This window comes from Macaca thibetana, chromosome X (assembly GCF_024542745.1).
Source record: "Macaca thibetana thibetana isolate TM-01 chromosome X, ASM2454274v1, whole genome shotgun sequence".
Taxonomy (NCBI): Eukaryota; Metazoa; Chordata; class Mammalia; order Primates; family Cercopithecidae; genus Macaca; species Macaca thibetana.
Window position 1 is genome coordinate 108,181,964 of NC_065598.1, and position 20,251 is coordinate 108,202,214.

At 38.7% G+C, this 20,251-nt stretch overlaps 1 protein-coding gene across 4 annotated transcripts in view; it reads right to left on the minus strand.

Annotated features, from left to right (window-relative positions):
* Positions 1-20,251, minus strand: part of LHFPL1 (LHFPL tetraspan subfamily member 1) — a 53,522-nt gene that overhangs the window by 20,972 nt on the left and 12,299 nt on the right. For 3 of the 4 annotated variants that reach the window (XM_050776775.1, XM_050776773.1, XM_050776772.1), the window contains exon 3: positions 13,254-13,352. The exons of the other annotated variant lie outside the window; for it this stretch is intronic. In XM_050776775.1, coding sequence (XP_050632732.1) covers positions 13,254-13,352 — 99 coding nt within the window. The remainder of the gene's footprint in view (positions 1-13,253; positions 13,353-20,251) is intronic. 4 annotated transcript variants of the gene reach the window in all.

Below are 20,251 nucleotides of genomic sequence, written 5' to 3' on the forward strand. Positions count from 1 at the left end.
TAGCATCAATTTAGAATTAGACTTCTCAAGAATTCATCTGTGTGGCATCAAGTCCATAAAATCTTCATTTGATGGCTGGAATTCAATTAACAACCAGCAAAGCATTTTTCTCAACTTAATTTTTTTTCATTTATTTAATAAAATTAAGGCATATGAAAGGCATTGCATTTGACAGGGCTGTTGCAAGGAGCCTTTACCTATTTTCTCCCTCTTGTTGAATGGGTGATTCATTCAAGAAACAGATACTGGGTTGCCATTAAGCAGCATCTACCGTATATGTGGGAGTCCTAGGTCACTAGTTGTGGGGCCTTGAGAAAGTCACCTGCTCTTATTTGCCCCACTGACTCATCTCAAGGTCCCTCTCAGTTTAAGTTTCAGTGTAAGTTCTGGTTAATGTTTGTTCATTTTCTGTTTTAAATATTTGGCTGTTAGTTTCTTCTTTAAGTGAAGAAAAGAAGAAAAGGAATCAATTTCCTAAACCGTTCAACTGAAGACTGGTGGGACAGGGTCAGGTACATAATTTTCCAGCGGGGGTAGAGTGAGCACCAAGGGAGTCTCAGGACAGCAAGAGACCTGGAAGATGGACTAGAAGACACAAGAGAAGAACCTGGAAACAAAAGAGGCGGTGGAAGGAAGGAGGTCAAACTTTCCTGGTTTACGGGGTTTTGTTTTCAAGGCTGTATCTTCCCCAAACCCCACCCAATCATTCATCCGCCCTATGCCCCAAACACATACCCCAGAAGATCAGAGAGAGGCCCCAGATAAACTGTATATACTCTTAGAACATGTGGAACACAACAATTTTTGTAGATATTTCTTATTTGATTGAGTTTAGCAGGACCATTTAGGTTCCTTTATTAGTGCAAATCAAATCTAGAGGCATTTAAGAATTTCTCATATATATCCATTCCAATTGGGATCTCTTTCAAAATCCCATCAGGTCCAGCCACTTCCTTATTTATGTTTAATCTGATTATACTAAAAGATTGAAGGGGGCTGGGGGTGGGGATAGGGGTTGAGGTGGGGATACAGGATGCAACACTAGGTACTTTCCATGATGTTTCAGACATTTGTTTCTGAAAACAATAGAGCTGAAGTGTATCCTAAAGAAAACAAATTCTCAAATGACTCAAGACATACTCTCACCAATGGAGAGGAAAAAAGTCATTGTAGCACACAGGCAGTGAGTTAGAAGATAGGTTCCATTCATTATTCTGCCTTTAGTTTGCTGTGTGACTTTATACAAATCACTTTAGCTCTCCATCTCAGGTTTTCCTCATTATAAAAATGGCATATTACCATCAGTTATGCTTGAGTTTTTTAGGGTCTTATTATATTATGTTCATGAAAACATGTTGTGAATGTGATCCACTGGTGGACGATACAGACATGACCCTAGAATTAAGTGCTATTTATAACACGACAGTTTTATAAGCTTACTTAAAAGCAGCTATGTCTCATTAGAGACCTAAAACCATAAAAACCCTAGAAGAAAACCGAGGCAATACCATTCAGGACATAGGCATGAGCAAAGACTTCATGACAAAAACAACAAAAGCAATGGCAACAAAAGCAATGGCAACAAAAGCCAAAATTGACAAATGGGATCTAATTAAACTAAAGCGCTTCTGAACAGCAAGAGAAACTATCATCAGAGTGAACAGGCACTCTACAGAATGGGATAAAGTTTTTGCAATCTATACATCTGACAAAGGACTAATATCCAGAATCTAAAAGGAACTCAAACAAATTTACAAGAAAAAAACAACCCCATCAAAAGGGGGCAAAGGATATGAACAGACACTTCTCAAAAGAGGACATTTATGCGGTCAACTAACATATGAAAAAAAGCTCTTCATCACTGGTCATTAGAGAAATGCAAATCAAAACCACAATGAGATACCATCTCACGCCAGTTAGAATGGTGATTATTAATAAGTCAGGAAAAAACAGATGCTGGAGAGGATATGGAGAAGTAGGAACACTTTTACACTGTTGGTGTGAGGGTAAATTAGTTCAACCATTGTGGAAGACAGTTTGGCGATTCCTCAAGAATCTAGAAACAGAAATACCATTTGACTCAGCAATCCCATTACTGGGTATATGCCCAAAGGATTATAAATCATTCTACTATAAAGACACAGGCACACATATGTTTATTGCAGCACTATTCACAATAGCAAAGACTAGGAACCAATGTAAATGCCCACCAATGATAGACTGGATAAAGAAAATGTGGCACGTATACACCATGGAACATTATGCATCCATAAAAAAGGATGAGTTCATGTTCTTTGCAGGGACATGGATGAAACTGGAAACCATCATTTTCAGCCAACTAACAGAGGAACAGAAAACCAAACACCGCATGTTCTCACTCATAAGTGCTAGTTGAACAATGAGAACACATGGACACAGTGAGGGGAACATCACACACTGGGGCCTGTTGGGGGGTGGGGGACTAGGGGAGGGATAGCATTAGGAGAAACGCCTAATGTAGATGAATGGTTGATGGGTGCAGCAAACCACCATGGCAGGTGTATACCTATGTAACAAACCTGCATGTTCTGCACATGTATTCCAAAACCTAAAGTATAATTTTTAAAAAAGAATATCTTTAATAATGTAGTTTAGGGACAGATGGCCATACAAAAATAACCAAGTTTACCAAAATGATGGTTAAAATGCCACATTTCTCTGAACATTGTCACTGAGCAACAGGAGTAAAATTCAAGATTTTTATGTCCTCTTCCTCAGAACTAAAGAGTAAAGGAAAATAACAGTATAAGAATCAGCTAAAAATAATCTGTTTCCTGATCATTTCATTTTGATTAAACTAAAACTTTAACATAGGAATAGTTTGACTTCTACCTTAATAGACTAGAACTTAAAGTATATATTATATTTTAAAAACTCACAAAACTGTGTTCTCTTTTCCCCTATGCTAGACAAAATAGGACTTCTTAAATTATTTTATCTTCCACCTTTTTCATCTGTAAAATAAAAATTGCAACATTAAAAAAGAAATTTATGTATTTATTTATTCTTCAAATATTAATGAGGACATTTATTGTGGACTCTGTGTTAGGTATAGAAGGTATAAGTTGAAACATATTATTTTTATCTTATAATCACAATGTAGTCTCCCATACCTTGACAATAGATTGACTCTATTACCAATAAATAGTGCTTTCAATAATAGGAAGTAGTAAGTATTGTTCAATAAGGGACCAAGTTCTCTACTAAGATACTTCTCACTTGTTACATGTACAGTGTTATTTTCTTGAGCTAATTTAATATAAATGAACCCATATTTAAAATTAAAATATATTCTTACTTTAGTTCCCAATTGTTTTAAAGTATACTTCTTTTTCATTTGCGTTATATTTGGACCATGACTTTCTTATATATGTTTATTGCATGTTTGTTTATCTGGGCATTTCTAGTATTCTTTTTATCTGTCATCTGACATTTTCCTATTCACAAATTATCCTAACCTTTCAGTCAGAATTTCTCCTTCTTCAAGACTCCCTTTTCCTTATCAACCTTTTCACTGAAGGCCATAAGCCTCCTCCAATTGGGAACAATTGCCTTCTAATATGTTACAGAGGAGTCATTCATGCATTCTTCAAAAATTTGCAGACTTGTAGTTATGGTTTCTTGGATTACTTGCCTTCCTCTTTTGGGATTTATTCTCTCTTTTGACTGTAATGTATCTTCCAATATTCCCTTATGAAAAATGCATGAGAAATAAATGTTATATGGCCTTCCATGTTGAAAATCTTCATTATTTTATTTTACTTGAATGACAGTTTTTCTGGGTATAAAATTTTAAAAGCATTGTACCTTTTTCATCTAGCATTCATTGACTTTGATAAAATATATTATGCCAGAAGGATTTTGATTTTTTTTTTTTTTTTTTTTTTTTTTTTTTTGAGACGGAGTCTTGCTCTGTCGCCCAGGCTGGAGCGCAGTGACCAGATCTCGGCTCACTGCAAGCTCCGCCTCCCGGGTTCCCGCCATTCTCCTGCCTCAGCCTCCCGAGTAGCTGGGACTACAGGCGCCCACCACCTCGCCCGGCTAGTTTTTTTTGTATTTTTTAGTAGAGACGGGGTTTCACCGTGTTAGCCAGGATGGTCTCGATCTCCTGACCTCGTGATCCACCCGTCTCGGCCTCCCAAAGTGCTGGGATTACAGGCTTGAGCCACCGCGCCCGGCCAGGATTTTGATTTTTATATGTATTTTGTCTTTTATAACTTTTTTCTTCTCTACGAGTTTTTAAGGCATTCTGTTTATCTTTAATGTTCTGAAATTTTATCATAATATGTGTATTCATGAATCCTTTTATTCTCATTGTGCAGAGTAATCAGGGAGACCTTTTATGTTGCTGAACATGACTTCTCACATCCCTTTTTTCATGTGTGGAACAAATAAACATCTAGTTTTTTGTGAAGAAAAAAAAGAAGTATATAGCTTCTCTAAGTTTTCAGTGGGACCTATTTGGGTGTCCCCTGTCTATATGCCATTGAATATGAAAGAATTCTCTAGTAGTGTGGTGGATTTAAGAGGATTTTGAAAATCTCGTCGAAGTTGAAATAAGTATATCAAGAAATCACTTGAAATCTCTGTTCAGGGCTCTTACTTAGATTTCTTTATAATACAATAAAAAAGTATCCTACTCATTGCACCCTCAGTTTCTCAGAGACTGTTCTTTTTTGCATCATTCTCTCTCCACTACAGGATCATTCCCATCAGCATCCAAGCATTTGGTCATCTTAGAAAAGGCCTTTCTTCATCCCGCATTCTCCTCCAGCTACTGCTTACTTTCTCTGCTCTCCTTCTTAGCAAAATTGCTTGAAAGAACTATCTACACACATTGGCTTCATTTCCCTCATCTCACAATACTGCCAGTATCTGTAACTCCAAAACTTCTCTTCTAGATCACCTTTGTCTGACTGACTCCAATGGTCACTTCTCTGTCCTCATTGAGTTTAATGCGGCAGTATTAAACATAGTTGATTACACCTTCTTTTTTGACATACTCTTTTTCTCTTGGCTGCTGTGGCCCCCACATTCTTGATTTTCTTTTTTATGTTTCTCTGGCTACTCCTCTGAGTCTCCTTAGTAAGTTTCTGTACAGAGAAGCAACTAAAAGCACAGACTCTCTCAAGTCGTGCTGTGCAATATGGTAGCCACTAGTCACATTGTGTCTATTACACTTAATAAAATTACATTAGATTAATTTAAAAAATTAGACATTAATAAAATTAAAAGTAATAATTCAGTCCCTCAGTCCCATTAGCCATATTATAATTGTTCAACAACATGTGACTAGCAACACGTTAGACAGCAGCACAGAGAGCATTTCCATCATTGCAGAAACTTCTGTTAGATGGTGTTGCTTAGATCGGACTTCTGTCTGCCACTCCACAGCTGAATGACCTTAGGCAAGTTACTTAACCTCTCTTAACCTCAATTTCCCATTCTGTAAATGAGGCTAATAATATCTTCCTTATAGATTGTGGCAAAGATGTAATGAGCTCTTGATGTATAGTGAGTGCCACATAGGAGTTCGCTATGATTGCCCAATGTTTACATATGAAGAATTTCCCATTACTAAGACTGGGCTCTCTTCTCTTCTCACTCAACTCTTTCTCCATAGCTAAATTCATCTCGGATAAGTCCCTTTACCTTTCTGTAAACTTCTCATCCTCATGATAAGATGAAGATAATGACAGCATCTATTTCACTTGGTTGCCGTGAAGATTAATTGAGATGATACGTATAAAACACTTGGAACATTGTCTGGCACATAGGTCACATTCACTAGGTGATAACCACTGTTAGTATTACAATCCTCTTTCCCAGTACTTTAAACATCATTTATGTACTAAGAACTTCCAATTTCTAAACTCAAGGTCAGATACCTCACTGAGCTCCAGACTGCTTGCTTGACATCTCCACTTGGATTTCTCACACAGGTATCTCCAAAACCTACCTAAAACTGAGTTTCCTTCTCTTTTCCCAATCCCAGCCACAGTTGCTTCTCCTCTAGTCTTCCCCATTTCCGGACATCTCTTCCATACCCATATCAAATCTACCACCTGTACAATTGATTATACCTTTAAAATATATTTTGAAACAGCCTACTTTCCCCAGCTCCACAGTCACCTTTGCTATGCTCATGTCTTTGCCTAGACTATGGCTCAGCCTCCTGACTGGTCTCCTGCTTCCACTCTTGTCACCATCCCCATAGCCATTCTCTATAACACTGCCAGAGGAAACTTCCTAGAATAGAAATCATATCCTATCTCTTTTCTTCTTCAAGCCCTGTAATAGTCTCTCATTGCAGTTAGGATAAAATACAAAGTCCTTTAAATTCTGACTAATGCCTATGTCTCTGAGATCATCTATTACTCTTCCCATTACTCACTCTTCTGATTCAGTAAAACTGGCCTTAGAGTAGTACCCAAATGCAACATGTGCTTTCCCACGTTAGAGCCTTTATAGCATTCTACCTCTTTGTGTGGAACTCTCTTCTTCACGTAGTTCACTTGGTTAAGCCTACCCACCTTTCAGGTTTCTTCTTAAATCTTACCCTCTTGAAGAGGACTTCCTTAATCCTCCTCTAATTGAAGTCAGATGCCCCTCTAGAATTCTCTTACCAAACCCTATCTCTTCCTTCATATCCTTTATCAACACTAATCAGACACCATGAGGATATCTACCATTTTTATAACCACTGAAGTTCCTTCCCTCATAGGACAGTGCCCGCCTGAGATTCAGAAAACCTAAGGTGTGTGATCTTGGCAAGTTCTTTTCCAGGTCTCAGGATTCTTGTCTTTACATTGAGGAGGTGGGATTAGATTTATTTGCTCAATAAGCCTCTGTTGAATGTGAAAAAGGACATACAAGGTCTCTGCCAACATGAAGCTTACATTCTAATAAGGAACACAGGTAATCAAATAGGCAAATCTAATAATTATAGATTGTGATTAGTGCTACAAAAGACACCAAAATGATGCTGTGATAGAAAAGTATGATGGTGGGGGACTTTGAGGTGGTGACATTGAAGACAAAGGATAATAAAGAACCAGCCAAACCCAAATGATAGCTAAGATCTATTTTGCTTGGACATTCTATGATTCTGTATGCCACACATAGCTAAGTATGCCAAGTAGCATAAAGGAGGGAGCTGCCTCATTAAAACTGGCACCAAGGGCTTTGTGCTCTCAGTGCAGGGATATGAGAGTTTTATTCTTCCTCTCAGGATAATATCAGTAGATGAAATCAACCTCACAGAATTGTTTTAAGAAACCAATATGGTAATGAATTTAATGTTCATAGCACAATCACCATAATGGTACATATAACATTTTTAAGACCTCCAAATTCAAGATTGTAGTTACTTCTGTTGAAGAGGCACAGAGATGTAATTGGGGCAGGATACACAGAGATCCAACATATTGGTAAGGTTTTATTTTCTAAGCTGGAATTCAAATTCCAGCTCTGCCACTCTACCAGCTGAGTGAGTGAACTTAGGCAAGCTACATAACTTTAAGTAGCTGCTTAATCCGTGATACGTACATGGATGTTCATGGTATTACTTCATATCTCTTAAAATATTTGAAGTATTGCATAATAATTCTAAAATGTAATTAATATGATGCCTATGCAAGCATTCAATAAATGATAGCAATTATTGTTACATAATGATCACAGCACTAAGTAATAGTTGACAGCTAGGGCAATGGAGACTGCCAGGCCTGGTTTTAAATCCTGGTTCTGCCAATCACAAGCTCTGTGCCCTGGGGTAACTTAAAAACCACCTTGTCAAGAATTTTGCTCCTTCAGTTATTCCCTCTCTGCCTGTCATCAATGTTTAAGTAAAATAATGTATTGGATATAGTAAATTCTCAAAAACATATTAATTATTGTTAACATCGTTTTTATTCTCCTCAATCCTATGCACAGAAAAAAGAAAAAGAGTTATGAATAAGTGAATGGAAAGGATAAAGTGGGTCTCCCATCCTCTGCCCCCTCCCTTTCTATTTCTTTTCCTTGCTGAAGGAAGATGGCATATGCTAAAAACTGTTCTCTCCAAGAGAAGCAGCAGGAGGTCCTTCGATAGCAAGCCTGCCTGGGAGTTGGAGATGAGCTGCTAGAAAGGGCTTTGACTCCAAGCTAAAATACACCAAGGCAAATCTCAGGAACATTCTAATCAGGGTCTGAAATCAAAGTAGACTTAAATATAAATGGATAAAAGTTAAGGATTTTTAAAGAATTGTAATTGTAAATAGACACTGTTACACTTTAAAGTTGCTGGAGTTGAATATATTATTTGAAATGAGCAATAAAAATGAAATGTTATTTACTCCTTTTCATAATTATTGAAATGCAGATTAAAAGAAGATACCAGAGTGGAAGAAACTGAAATGTTGACAATCCACAAAACCGAGGAGGCTATGGGACATCAGGCAAACTCACACTATGGGTTGGAGAATAACTTAGTGCAGTCTCTTTGGAGAGAATTTAATTCACCAGTGACTTCTGAAAATTTAAAATAACCATTAACCCAATCATTCCACTCCTAAGAATCTGTCCTACAGATAAACTAGTATGCTAAGACATATACATAAAGTTGTTCCCTGAAATATGTTTTGGAAAAGCCAAAAACTGGAAGCAACCTAAATGTCCATAAAGAAGTGGTTAATAATCATGATTCAATCATTCAACAAATATTCAGTACTATTTGGTACTCTTTAAGCAGGCACTGGGGAGATAGCAATAAACAACACAGACAAAAATCTATGCCCTCACAGAGCATGTTATCCCTACAATGGAAAAATATGGCATACCTAAAATATAGAAGGAAGATCTATAAACATTGATAGCTTTTCAAGAGACATGAATAAGTGAAAAATCCAAAGTTCAGAACAGTGTAGCTAGCTAGATAGATAGAGAGCTAGATAATATGATCCCAGTTGGAAAAAATGTGTTGTATTTATTAAAAATTCTGGAGTATATAAAAGGAACTTAATGGTCACTTTGGGGAATGGGATTGAGGTCAGAAAAAAGACTGATTTTAAGTTTTAAACCTTTATATATGTATTGTTTTATTTTGTCACATACATGAATTATTTTTATTTAAAATAACGTTCTGAAATATACTTATGGTTTGGCATCTTTCTGGTTATCCATTGCTGTATGACAGACTACCTCAGAGCATAGCAGCTTAAAACCAACCATTTTATTATATCTCGTGGTTCTGCGGATCACAATTTGTTCAGAGCTCAGGTGGGCAATTCTTCTACTTTAAATGGTATTAACTGATGTTATTCAGTGATATTCAGTTAACCGGTATGGAGGGTTCAGAACAACTTCACTCACATGTCTAGTGCCTTGGCAGGAATGGCTGCACTAGCTGAACTTTTCTGTCTTTAAGTAACTCTTGGAAATCCCATGTGGTCTCTCCAGGATAGTCAAACTTTCTACATGATGACTCAGAGCTCCAAGAAACCAAGATGGAAACTGCAAGTTCTTTAGACCATAGGCCTAGAATAAGCTTGACGTCACTTCTGTCATACTCTATTTATCTTCTATAATGAAGCTGACTAGACTATGAAGTCTAATGCTCTAATTAGATTTAATTAGATTAACTTAAAGCGGCTATAAGTCACTTAAGATTTGGGGAATAGGAATTTGAGATAGACCCAGCTTCTCTATGGGAAGACTGTCAAGAAATTTGTGGCTATCTTTAATCCAATGCAGACATCAAGATCAGTGCCTTAATATAAATTGTATCTTTGATCATTCAAATTAGGACTGAAAAATAGTGTGGATAGTTTAGGATAACTTGAATGAAAACCTAAGAAAAGATAGATTGAAGACATGAATGTGATTTCTTCATATAGGAGGCTGCAGAAAACCTATCAGAGTATTAGAGTGGTAAATCCTTTTTACTTACTCTGACAGATTGATAATGCCTGCCTCTATTCTCCTCCCTACCTTCTTCATCTCTCTGAACCATGTCAGGGTAAAACTCTTATTCCTTTGGTAGGGACTGTGTCTTTTCTTTTTTGGCTCTGTGTATCTCCCTTCCCAAGTAACTGGGACTATAGGTGAACATTGCCATGCCCAGCTAATTATTTTTACTTTTTGTAAAGAGAGGGTTTCACCATGTTTCCCAGGCTGGTCTTGAACTCCTGGGCTCAAGTGATTTACCCACCTCAGCTTCCAAAAGTGCTGGGATTACAAGCATGAGCCACTGCACTCAGCCCAGAACTACCCATTTATGAACTAGGTCCTTAGGTGGTGATTAGGGCAGAAAACAAAGTTGGTAATCTCCATGCAAATCACATATCCAACTTTTTACTTTGGCATTTTACCTTAATCAAAGTAGAATCATAACAATTCATTCTGTAAAGCCAATATTACCTTAATACCAAAAGTCAATAAACACATCACAAGAAAAGAAATATACAGGTCAATATCCCTAATAAATATACATGCAAAAACCCTTAATAAAATGGTAGAAAAGTAAATCCAGCAAGGTATAGAATAAATTATACATCATGACCAACTGTGATTTATCCAAGAAATGCAAGGTTGGTTTAACATATGAAAATCAATCAACGAAATGCACCATATTGAAAGGATAAAAGACAAAAATTTCATGATTATCTCAGTAAATGAAGAAAAGGCATCTGATTAACTCCAACGCCCTTTCATTATGAACACAATCAGCAAAATAGGAATAGAAGGGAACTTCTTCAACCTAATAAAGTTCCTCCTGGGAAGTGGAGGTGGCAGTGAGCAGAGATCGCACCACTGCACTCCAGCCTGGGTGACAAAGTGTTACTCCATCTTGAAAGAAAGAAAGAAAGAAAGAAAGAAAGAAAGAAAGAAAGAAAAAGAAAAGAAAGAAAGAAAGAAAGAAAGAAAAAAGAAAGAGGGAGTGAGGGAGGGAGGGAGGGAGGGAGGGAAGGAAGGAAGGAGGAAGGAAGGAAGGAAGGAAGGAAGGAAGGAAGGAAGGAAGGAAGGAAGGAAGGAAGGAAGGAAGGAAGGAAGGAAGGAAGGAAAGAAACCAAGCAAATGTTTTGAATGCACATTTCTCCAAAGGAGATGTAAAAACAGCCAATAAGTACATGAAAAGATGTTTGAAATCATCAGCCATCAGGGAAATGCAAATCAAAACCACAATAAGAGAGCACTTTACTCCCACTAGGACAGCTATAACAAAAAAGTGGAAAATAAGTATTGAGGAAGATGTTGAGAAAATTGAAACCATTATACATTGTTGGTGGGAATGTAAAATGATACAGTCATTTGGGAAAGCCTGGCAGTTCCTCAAAAGGCTTAAACATAGAGTTAATATGTGACTCAGCAATTTTGAGATATATACCCAAAAGAAATGAAAATATGTCCACACAAAAATGTGTACACAAATATTTATAGAAACATTATATAATAATAGCCAAAAAGTAGAAACAAGTCAAATATTCATCAAATGATAAATGGATAAATAAAATGTGTTACATTTATACCATGGAATATTATTCAGACATGAAAAGAAATAAAGTACTGACACATGCTACAACATGTATACATCTTGAAAACTTCTCGCTCAGTGAAAAAGCCAGACACAAAAAACCACATATTATATGATTCCATTTACATAAAATATCCAAAATAGGTAAATCCATATTGACAGTGGTTATAGCAGCTGGGAGCAAAGGGAAATAGGCACTGACTGCTAATGGATAAGAGGTTTCTTTTTGGGCTGATAAAAATGTTCTGGGGCAGGGTGCGGTGGCTCATTCCTGTAATCCCAGTAATTTGGGGGGCAAAGGTGGGAGGATCACCTGAGGTCAGCAGTTTGAGCCATGGCAGAAACCCCGCTGCACACCCTGTCTCTACTAAAAATACAAAAATTAGTTGGGCATACTGGCATGAGCCTGTAGTCCCAGCCACTCGAGAGGCTGAGTCAGGAGAATCGCTGGAACCTGGGAGGCAGATGTTGTAGTGACCTGAGATTGGGCCACTGCACTCCAGTCTGGGTGACAGAGTGAGACTCCATCTCAAAAAAAAAAAAAAAAAAAGTTCTGGAATTGGATAGTGGTGATGGCTAGACAACATTGTGACTATACTAAAACCCACTAATTATACCCATTAAATGGGTACATTTTATAGTATGTGAATTATATATCAACAAAACTGTCATTTTCAAAAAGTATAATCAGTCCCCACAACCAACTAGGAAAAATGTACTCAATCTTTAGCTTTTACCTCAGCTAGCAGGACTAGTAGCTTGCTTCCCTTTCTTCAGCACCTGCCCCAGGTATTTATTCATTCCTTTATGTCAGAAATATTATATTTACCAGTCAGCCTTGCCCTGAGTGAAGAACACCGGACATTAGAGCGTCCACACTAGTTACACTTTCCCTCGTGTTATGTTTGCATAATGAAAAACTTTCTCAAAAATGAATCAAGCAAGACTCAAAAAACAATCTGAGGCAACAGAGAGAAAGGGAAGTATTGGAGCACAAGCTATAAGTGGTTGGATGGCCTTGTTGTTCCCAAATCCTTCTGTACAATTGAGAATACCCAAGGAAACCTAGACATTCCCTCTCCTACTCTCTTTCATCATGATAGGTGGGGGAGTATTTTTGAAATCTTCCAATTAGAATCTAATCTATTACCAACTCACAATAGTGAATCTGAGACATTCTCAATGAAAATTGGCAACCAGAGAATGGTTCAGGCCTACTTCTGTCACCTACTCTAATATTTAACAACTCTTGCCGTTAGAAACAATTTTGAATATTTATATAGGTTCCTCATGCATCAGGTAAACTAAATAACGTTGTGTTACATCTTCAGTGGAGACTGACAAGCAATACTGTTGATTTACATTTGGAAAATGGTGCCTAGAAGGAAACACTAGTAGGAACTAAGATTTATTCAGAAGATGGCAGATTGTTAGTCTCCAAGCATTTTAAATCCCTCTGAAGATAAGGTTGCCCTAACAGGTCATAGGTCTCTGGGTAAAAGTGCATAAATGGTATGGAGAGATAGTTAAAGAAGGGGAATTTACAGCTAACTCTTGTGAGTTAAGCCACCACTTCCCATAAGCTAACACATTGAGAGAGATTCAGGCAAGTACCACTAACAGAGTCCCCTCCAAGTGGTAAAGCGCTTTGGAAAACAGATTTCCCATGAACCATCACTGCCATCTGCCCAGGCCACCTTACCTAACTGAAATTGATTGGAGACATTCCCACATGTTTGCATTATCTCCGGGCTATTCCATCCTAAAGGGTATAAGGCACAGCCTGAGCTTATCAGCAGCCCTAGAAAGAAAGCATACACACAGGTAGAAAAAAATATAACGTCTTCTGTCACCCCAACATTCCCTTTGGATTAGCTCAGCGCAAATTCTGCCTCCTCAATTGAGCTTACACTTCCCCCTTTACCCTAAATTTCTATGAGAGTTCCAACTCGACAGGACTTTTTTTTTTTTGGCCATGCCACAGGTAGTGGGGTGTAATAGGTAACAGAGGGGACAACTCATAAATTTAAAAAATGTTGAAAACTGAGACAACCCAATAAACTTTTTACAGTCAAAATACTTTAGTCAATGACTTACAAGGCCAGGTTGGCTTTTCCAACTTCTTTTGCTTTGGTCTGATACACAGAGAATAACAATGTAAAGGCTGCTACTCTTTTCCAAAATCCAGCTGTTTCTTAACATCAGGTAGGTCCCTATTAGCTGAAAACATGTAATGATTTCTGTAACATGGAGTCAACTGCTGGACTGATGAGCAGGGAACCACACTCCTCCCCTAATAAATCATTCCAGCTTTATACCAAGCAGTCCTTCCTTCTTTGGTTTCCAAATGCCTTCCACCATGAACCCTTACCCTAAATAAAAGGATTAAAGCCCTTTTATTTAGGTCATTTAGTCATTACAGGGAAATTCTGTTGTACCTTAGTGATAATCTTATTCTTCCAACCAGAGATACAAATCTGGATCTGCTTGCCAACACTGCCTTCTAAGGGCAACTGTGTTGCTCACAACTTTTTCTTGCTGCATATGTTTTCACATTTTATATCCTATGGCTTTTACCCTGCCTCTGGTCACAGAGGATTTTATCAAGCATTGGCATCTGACAACTAAAACAAATTCATTGGCTGGTCAGTGATGGGTGACATTGCAGCCTGGCATGAAGAGGTGACCTGGGTTAGATTCTTGTTTCTGGAATTTTTAATTGAGAAACATAAAGATGACTGGTCTGAAGGTAGTGAGTTGTCTCAATTGATTGTTCACAGTCAGTTATAGATTGAACTTATTGTTCTACTCTTTCCCCCTTCTCACTACTGCACTTGACTAGTCTGTTTAAAAATGGAGGGAAAAAAATCATAAAGATGCTGAGCTAGTTAACAGATAATGCAGAAGTTGAAAACACCCCCACAACACCAGAAGGTAGAATCAAGTCTGTGTCAAGCTAAAGCCAAGTTCAATTCAAAGTTATGAGTGGGTATCAATTCTGGATAAGCTGAGCAAACTGACTGGTAGAGGGAGAGAATAGAGGAGAATAGTGACATGAAGCAGACATACCATGAGAAAAACTCCATACTGTCAATGGAACTGCTAGAAAAAAAGAGAAGCCAGGCCTTCCTGATGGCTTTCCAATTCTACTTTCCTTATGTTTTAATAAATTCCGTTTTCACTGAGGAAACTCAAGTGAGTTTCTGCTACTTGCAAGCAAGAGTCTAATTACAATCACACCATACTTGGGTGTCACACTAATGATCATGGGAGGGACACCTGCCATGAATGTGGATGCAGAAAGTAACACATAGCACAGAACTGTCACAAAGCAGTTGCTTGATTAATGGTGAATGAATAGCACATTTACAGGTTCCAGAGCTCTGGGGCTCAACTGGACAGTGAAAAGCAGGCTGCTCCAGGGACTGCCAGCTTCATCTTCACTTCTCTTTTCTCACTGAGGAAGAAGCCATATATACTCTAAGGAACTCATATTGCCTTCAGATGAATCCTTTAGGAAGATCTCAAAGTAGCCTCCAAGCTTGGCTGCGCCATGGCAACTAGCTTTTCTCAGTACTCATTGAGGCCGCAGAAGAAGAGAAGGACCTTAAGAAATAGCAAGAAGGATTTAAATAAGAAAATATGGAGAATTTACTGACAGTGAGAATGGTTTTAGAAACTAAAACAATGACCAATTAAGGTTAGAAATTCTCTTCAGTGGAATGCTTAAAATTAGAACACATTCTTATCTGTCTCGTGGTATCACAGGAAGTGAAACTGGTCACTCAAAGACCTTTCTAGGCCCTGGAATTCATCCAGTGGTAATACAACAACACCCCCTGTTTTTTCCACAGATAAACTGAAATCCTAGGATATGAAGAGGTCGTCCAGAGTATGCACACTGGGTTAAGGACAAAAGTAGAAATGAAACCTAAGCCTTTTCCTGCTGCCAGTATATACCCTTTGAGGGAAAATTTAATAAAGACTGAGTTTTCCCACACAGGCTAGGAAGAAAAGAACACAAGTTTATAAAAGAACACCAGCTCTATTTTCTAACCTTCACATTCAGATCCCTGGGACTGGCACGAACTCTGCCTTCTCAAGCGGAAACTAGAGCTGGCCAAGTGCCTTTCTTGGCACAGTAGAGGGAACCTTCCATCTTCCTCAGACCCCTGCCCCTCAGATCTTACCATACTGAGGAGCTCAGGTCAAGGATTTCCTTCTCCAGGAAGTCTTCCCTCACCATCCCCAACCCCCAGGCTAAATTACATGCTCCTTCTTTCTGTTCCCATAGCACCCAGCGCTTACTCCTGTGACTAAAATAGTCTGTAATATATATTCTTTACAAAAGTTTATCATCTGCCTCCCTCACTAGAGTGTGTATTCCTTGAAGGAGGGAGACATACTTACCTTCAATTCTGTGTCCTTGGCACATGGTAGATAATAAGTACTTGATAAATGCATCTGTTTCAGAGTATGCACAGGCTATATAACAGACAGTTTCCTTTGCCCACATTGTCCAAGTGGAAAGTCCCTTCTGAAGGGACTCCAATGTCACGGCTGGGAAATCATCCCAGACACCTGACACCGTAAAACAAACAAACAAACAAACAAAAAAACAAAAAAACAAAACAAAAAAAAAACACACAAAACTTAGAAAGGAAAAGGCTTTTGGACATAACCTACCCTAATCTCTCCTTGTTACAGATGTGAATGTTGACACACAGAAAGGGAAAATGATTTACCCAAGGTCACATAGCAGTAACTAGCAATGCCTTTTTTCACTGATCAAAGAGATCATCAACCCTTAAAGGCTCTGTCCTTCTAGAGACATGTGTCCAGGGATGATTACCTCTTGGCAACAATATTTCTAGCAGGCACTAGGAATTTTCTAGGCATTAGATGGAGAGTGACAGCACAACATGGTGGCTTAAAACAATGGGTTCTGTAGTCAGAATGCAGAACTAGACCTGAATTCAAATTCCAGCCCTGCCACTTGGAAGCTGTGTGAGTTTAGGCAAGTTACTTAATTTCTCTGTGCTTCATTCACCTCATCTGTAAAATGGGAGTAATAATAATACACTTGTCCCTTGGTATTCACAGGGGATTGGTTCCAGGACCCCTGCAGATACCAAAACCTGTGAATGCTCAAATCCCTTATATAAAATGATGTAGTGTGCATATAACCTAGCACATCTTCTTGTATATTTTAAATCATCTCTAGATTACTTATAATACCTAGTGCAATGTAAATGGTATGTAAATAGTTGTATTCTTATTGGATTTTTAAAAATATTTTTGAGTCATGGTTGGTTGAATCTGTGGATGCAGAACCTGCAAATATGGAGGGCTGACTGTATTTTATGGAGCTGTTCTAAGAATTAATGAGATTAATATACATAAAGTGCCTCATACATAGAAAGTGCTCAAGAAAAATTTATTATTCTTATGCAGCTGACTCTTCCTGTGGCTCCTCTCCCAGTTTCTACCTGTGTTCTCCATGGTAATTTCTTCCTCACCTCTTCAACCCTTTAACCTCATAACAAATAGCTAAAAAGTCCAAACCTGAACAGGGCTTGATTCAAAAGCCGCCTGGTTGGAGTTATCTTGCAATTTTGCAGAGGTACCTGCTGAAAGAACAGGAATCTCTGCAAAGCATTTGTTCAGCTCTAGTGCATGTAGCTCCATGCTCTGCCCAACCCGCCCTCCCACCCCTGCCATCTTCCTCAGCCCTCCATCCTGCCTTTTAGACAGGTGAGCACATTAGGTTGTAAACATACTTCATGAAGATATTTGACTTGTAACTGACAGCTGATTCCATTACATTTTATCATAGCTGGAGAAAGATGCCCCTGGGAACACATTAAAAATAAAAATGGATTCACTGAGTAATTCATTCTCAATTATATTTGTCTCCAGCAGTTCTCATTAATTTGGAGTTGTGAAGATGTGCTTCAGGTAGCAACAGGGAAGTCATTCACAAGTGTCAGTACCTGCCACCTTCTGAAAGAATGGAGGTTCATTAAAAATGTGGATTTTTGAACTTCAGCCCCAGGTATTCAATTCAGTAACTGCAGCCCAGGACTATGCATTTTAAAAGCACCCTGTAATGTGGAGGTATCTTGTCCTGGTACCAACACTTAAGAAAAACACCACTAAAAATGTTAAAAGCAGAAGCTCTGGTGGCAGAGAAAACTTGTTTAAATCCCAGCTCTGCCACATATGAGCTGCAGCCCTGGCTCTCACTTCTCTTCTGTGTCATTGCTAACTCCCAGTTTGACTTCCGCTTCAACCACATATGCCCCTTGAAGAAGTCTGTTTCAACTGCATATGCTTAGCTGGGAACTTTTCTAATCTCGCGTGCCTCTAGGAAGGAAAAGAAAGCCTTTAGAGTGTGTTACTGTCTTTACTCCCCTACTACACGTGGGCAGGTGTCCAACAGGCTGCCATTTTGTTTCCCTTCCTCAACTGCTCCCCTCCCTAAGGATCCCCTATCAAAAAAATACCAAATGTTCTCCCTGACATAGTTGCCATGGTTTGAATTTACTGAGCTAACCAAGAAGAGGGCTGGAGTTACTTTATTCAGCTTCAGCCCTTGTGGAAACTGGGACACCAATACATACCCTCAAGTGCAAAATCTAATACAGAACTTGGAACCCTCCCTCCAGCCATACCACAGCTGCTCTCAACTTTCCCCTCTTCCCAGCATTACTAGTTACCTATATCCCAGCTGCTATATAATCCTCTCCCAACTACACATTCTCAAATAGGTAGATGCCTAATCTTTGTCTTCTGGCAGGGATAACCTCCTCGTTGGGTATTACCAACCCCCATTGCACACCCCTCCACTATTCACAAGTGTAACTGTTGGGTGGCCATTTGTTAAACTTCCTGCTCTCGTTCTCAATTCTTTTATCTTTGCATAGCTGCCAATCCTGCTTTCCAAACATAATTATTGGGTAGCTTGGAATTACTGCCCTGAGCAGAAGCCTAGTATGGGCTAATTTGTTATTATAACAATTTTGACTCAAACACAAACCAGAGGAAAATTTACAAACCTGACTTTCAACTATATCTCAGCTTTCCCTTCCTAGGGAGTTCCTTCACTTACCTCCCCCATTCATTCTACCCCATATTCCTCTTGGAGTTACAGGATAGTTCATACCTGCTAAAGATGTCAAAAGTAGATCAGGGAAGGCTTCACAGAAGGACTGCATTGGACCTGGCCTTTGAGAGATAGGTAGATATTTACAGGGAGGGATAGAGGAAAAGGGAATTCCAGAAAGAAGCAACACCCTAAACAAGGCTGAGCAGAGTTTCTCAAATTTTAGTGTGTCCTGGAATCATGATAGTGAATGGTAAGTAACAACTCCCAGACAGTTGTTACCTTTTCAGTGGGGACAAGGGAATGTTATCAGGGTATAAAGGAGGCTTCCGCTATATTGCTAATATTCCATTTCTTACACAGAGTAGTGAGTACATCTGAAATATTTTATAACATATTTTCAAAAACATATGAGCATGAGAGGTTGTATATTATGCACTTTAGCAGGCCCTGGTGCAGTCTGTAGGACTAAGGAATCTGTAATGACAAGCACCCCAGGTAATTCTTAATCCAAGTGGTTCATGGACCACTCTGGAAAACACTGTGATAGCATTTCTTTTCCAACAGAGAAAAGAAAAAAAATCAAGAGCATCAGTGTATGAAGCACAGGATTGAGAGTCAGGAGTCCTGGACCATATTCTCAGCTCTGCTCCAATTTGCTACACAAGTCTTTGCTAGTGGGTTAACTTCCCTGAATACCACTTCCCAAACAGAAAATCACTTTCATAATCCTTTCTCAGCATGGTAAGGATAAATAAAATGATATCTGGTGAAACTTTGAAAGATTTTCCGGAAAAAAAAATGGTTTCCAGAGATGATAATGATTTTTAGAAGCATGGCACTCTTCCTGAAATCAAGTTCTCAGTGATATGCCTCCAACGGCAACTTTTATTCAGTTTGAAGCATATAATGTTAGGATCTTATATGGGGAAAAGCACTGGTGTGTTGAATGCTGTTCTCTTAACAATAAAAAATAATGTTCAGGGTAGTGATCTTCCCTTGGGCTGGGGAAAGGGAACACACATACACATCAAAGTCACTGGGGAGATTTCACTAAATGTGCAGTCTTACACCTGTTGTTGTGTATGTCAAAATGGGAAACAAGACCAGAGAGTTGGAAAGCTCACATTTTTTAAGCACCCCAGGTGATTCTGATACACTCCTTGGTCAAGAAAGATTTTTGGCCTCCCATGAGTAACCTGATCCAAGATCTTACATTGTTTTCCTGCCAAGAAGTTCCTTATATTTACTACTCACCTATTTGTTCTTTGTTTAGCTCTCACTGAAGATAGAGGATCTCATAAGCATCTTGCATATGTATACACAGGGGAATGTGAATAATGGCCATGTTCTCAGGGACTGGGAGCCAGCTGTTTGGAAATCTCAGCATCCCCAGTGTTGAAATAATCTCCTGGCCAGGTGTTTCCTTCATTGATTGGAACAGGGCATGGAGGTCCCAGTGGAAGGCTCTCTGGACCCGAGGCTTGTCCAGATGGATCAGCTACAGGTGGAGCAAATGGGCCCCATGGGCCCCATCAGGTCACCTTGCTGAGTATGAGTCAGGCCAGCAGCTCTTTATTTCTTCCTGTCTCTCC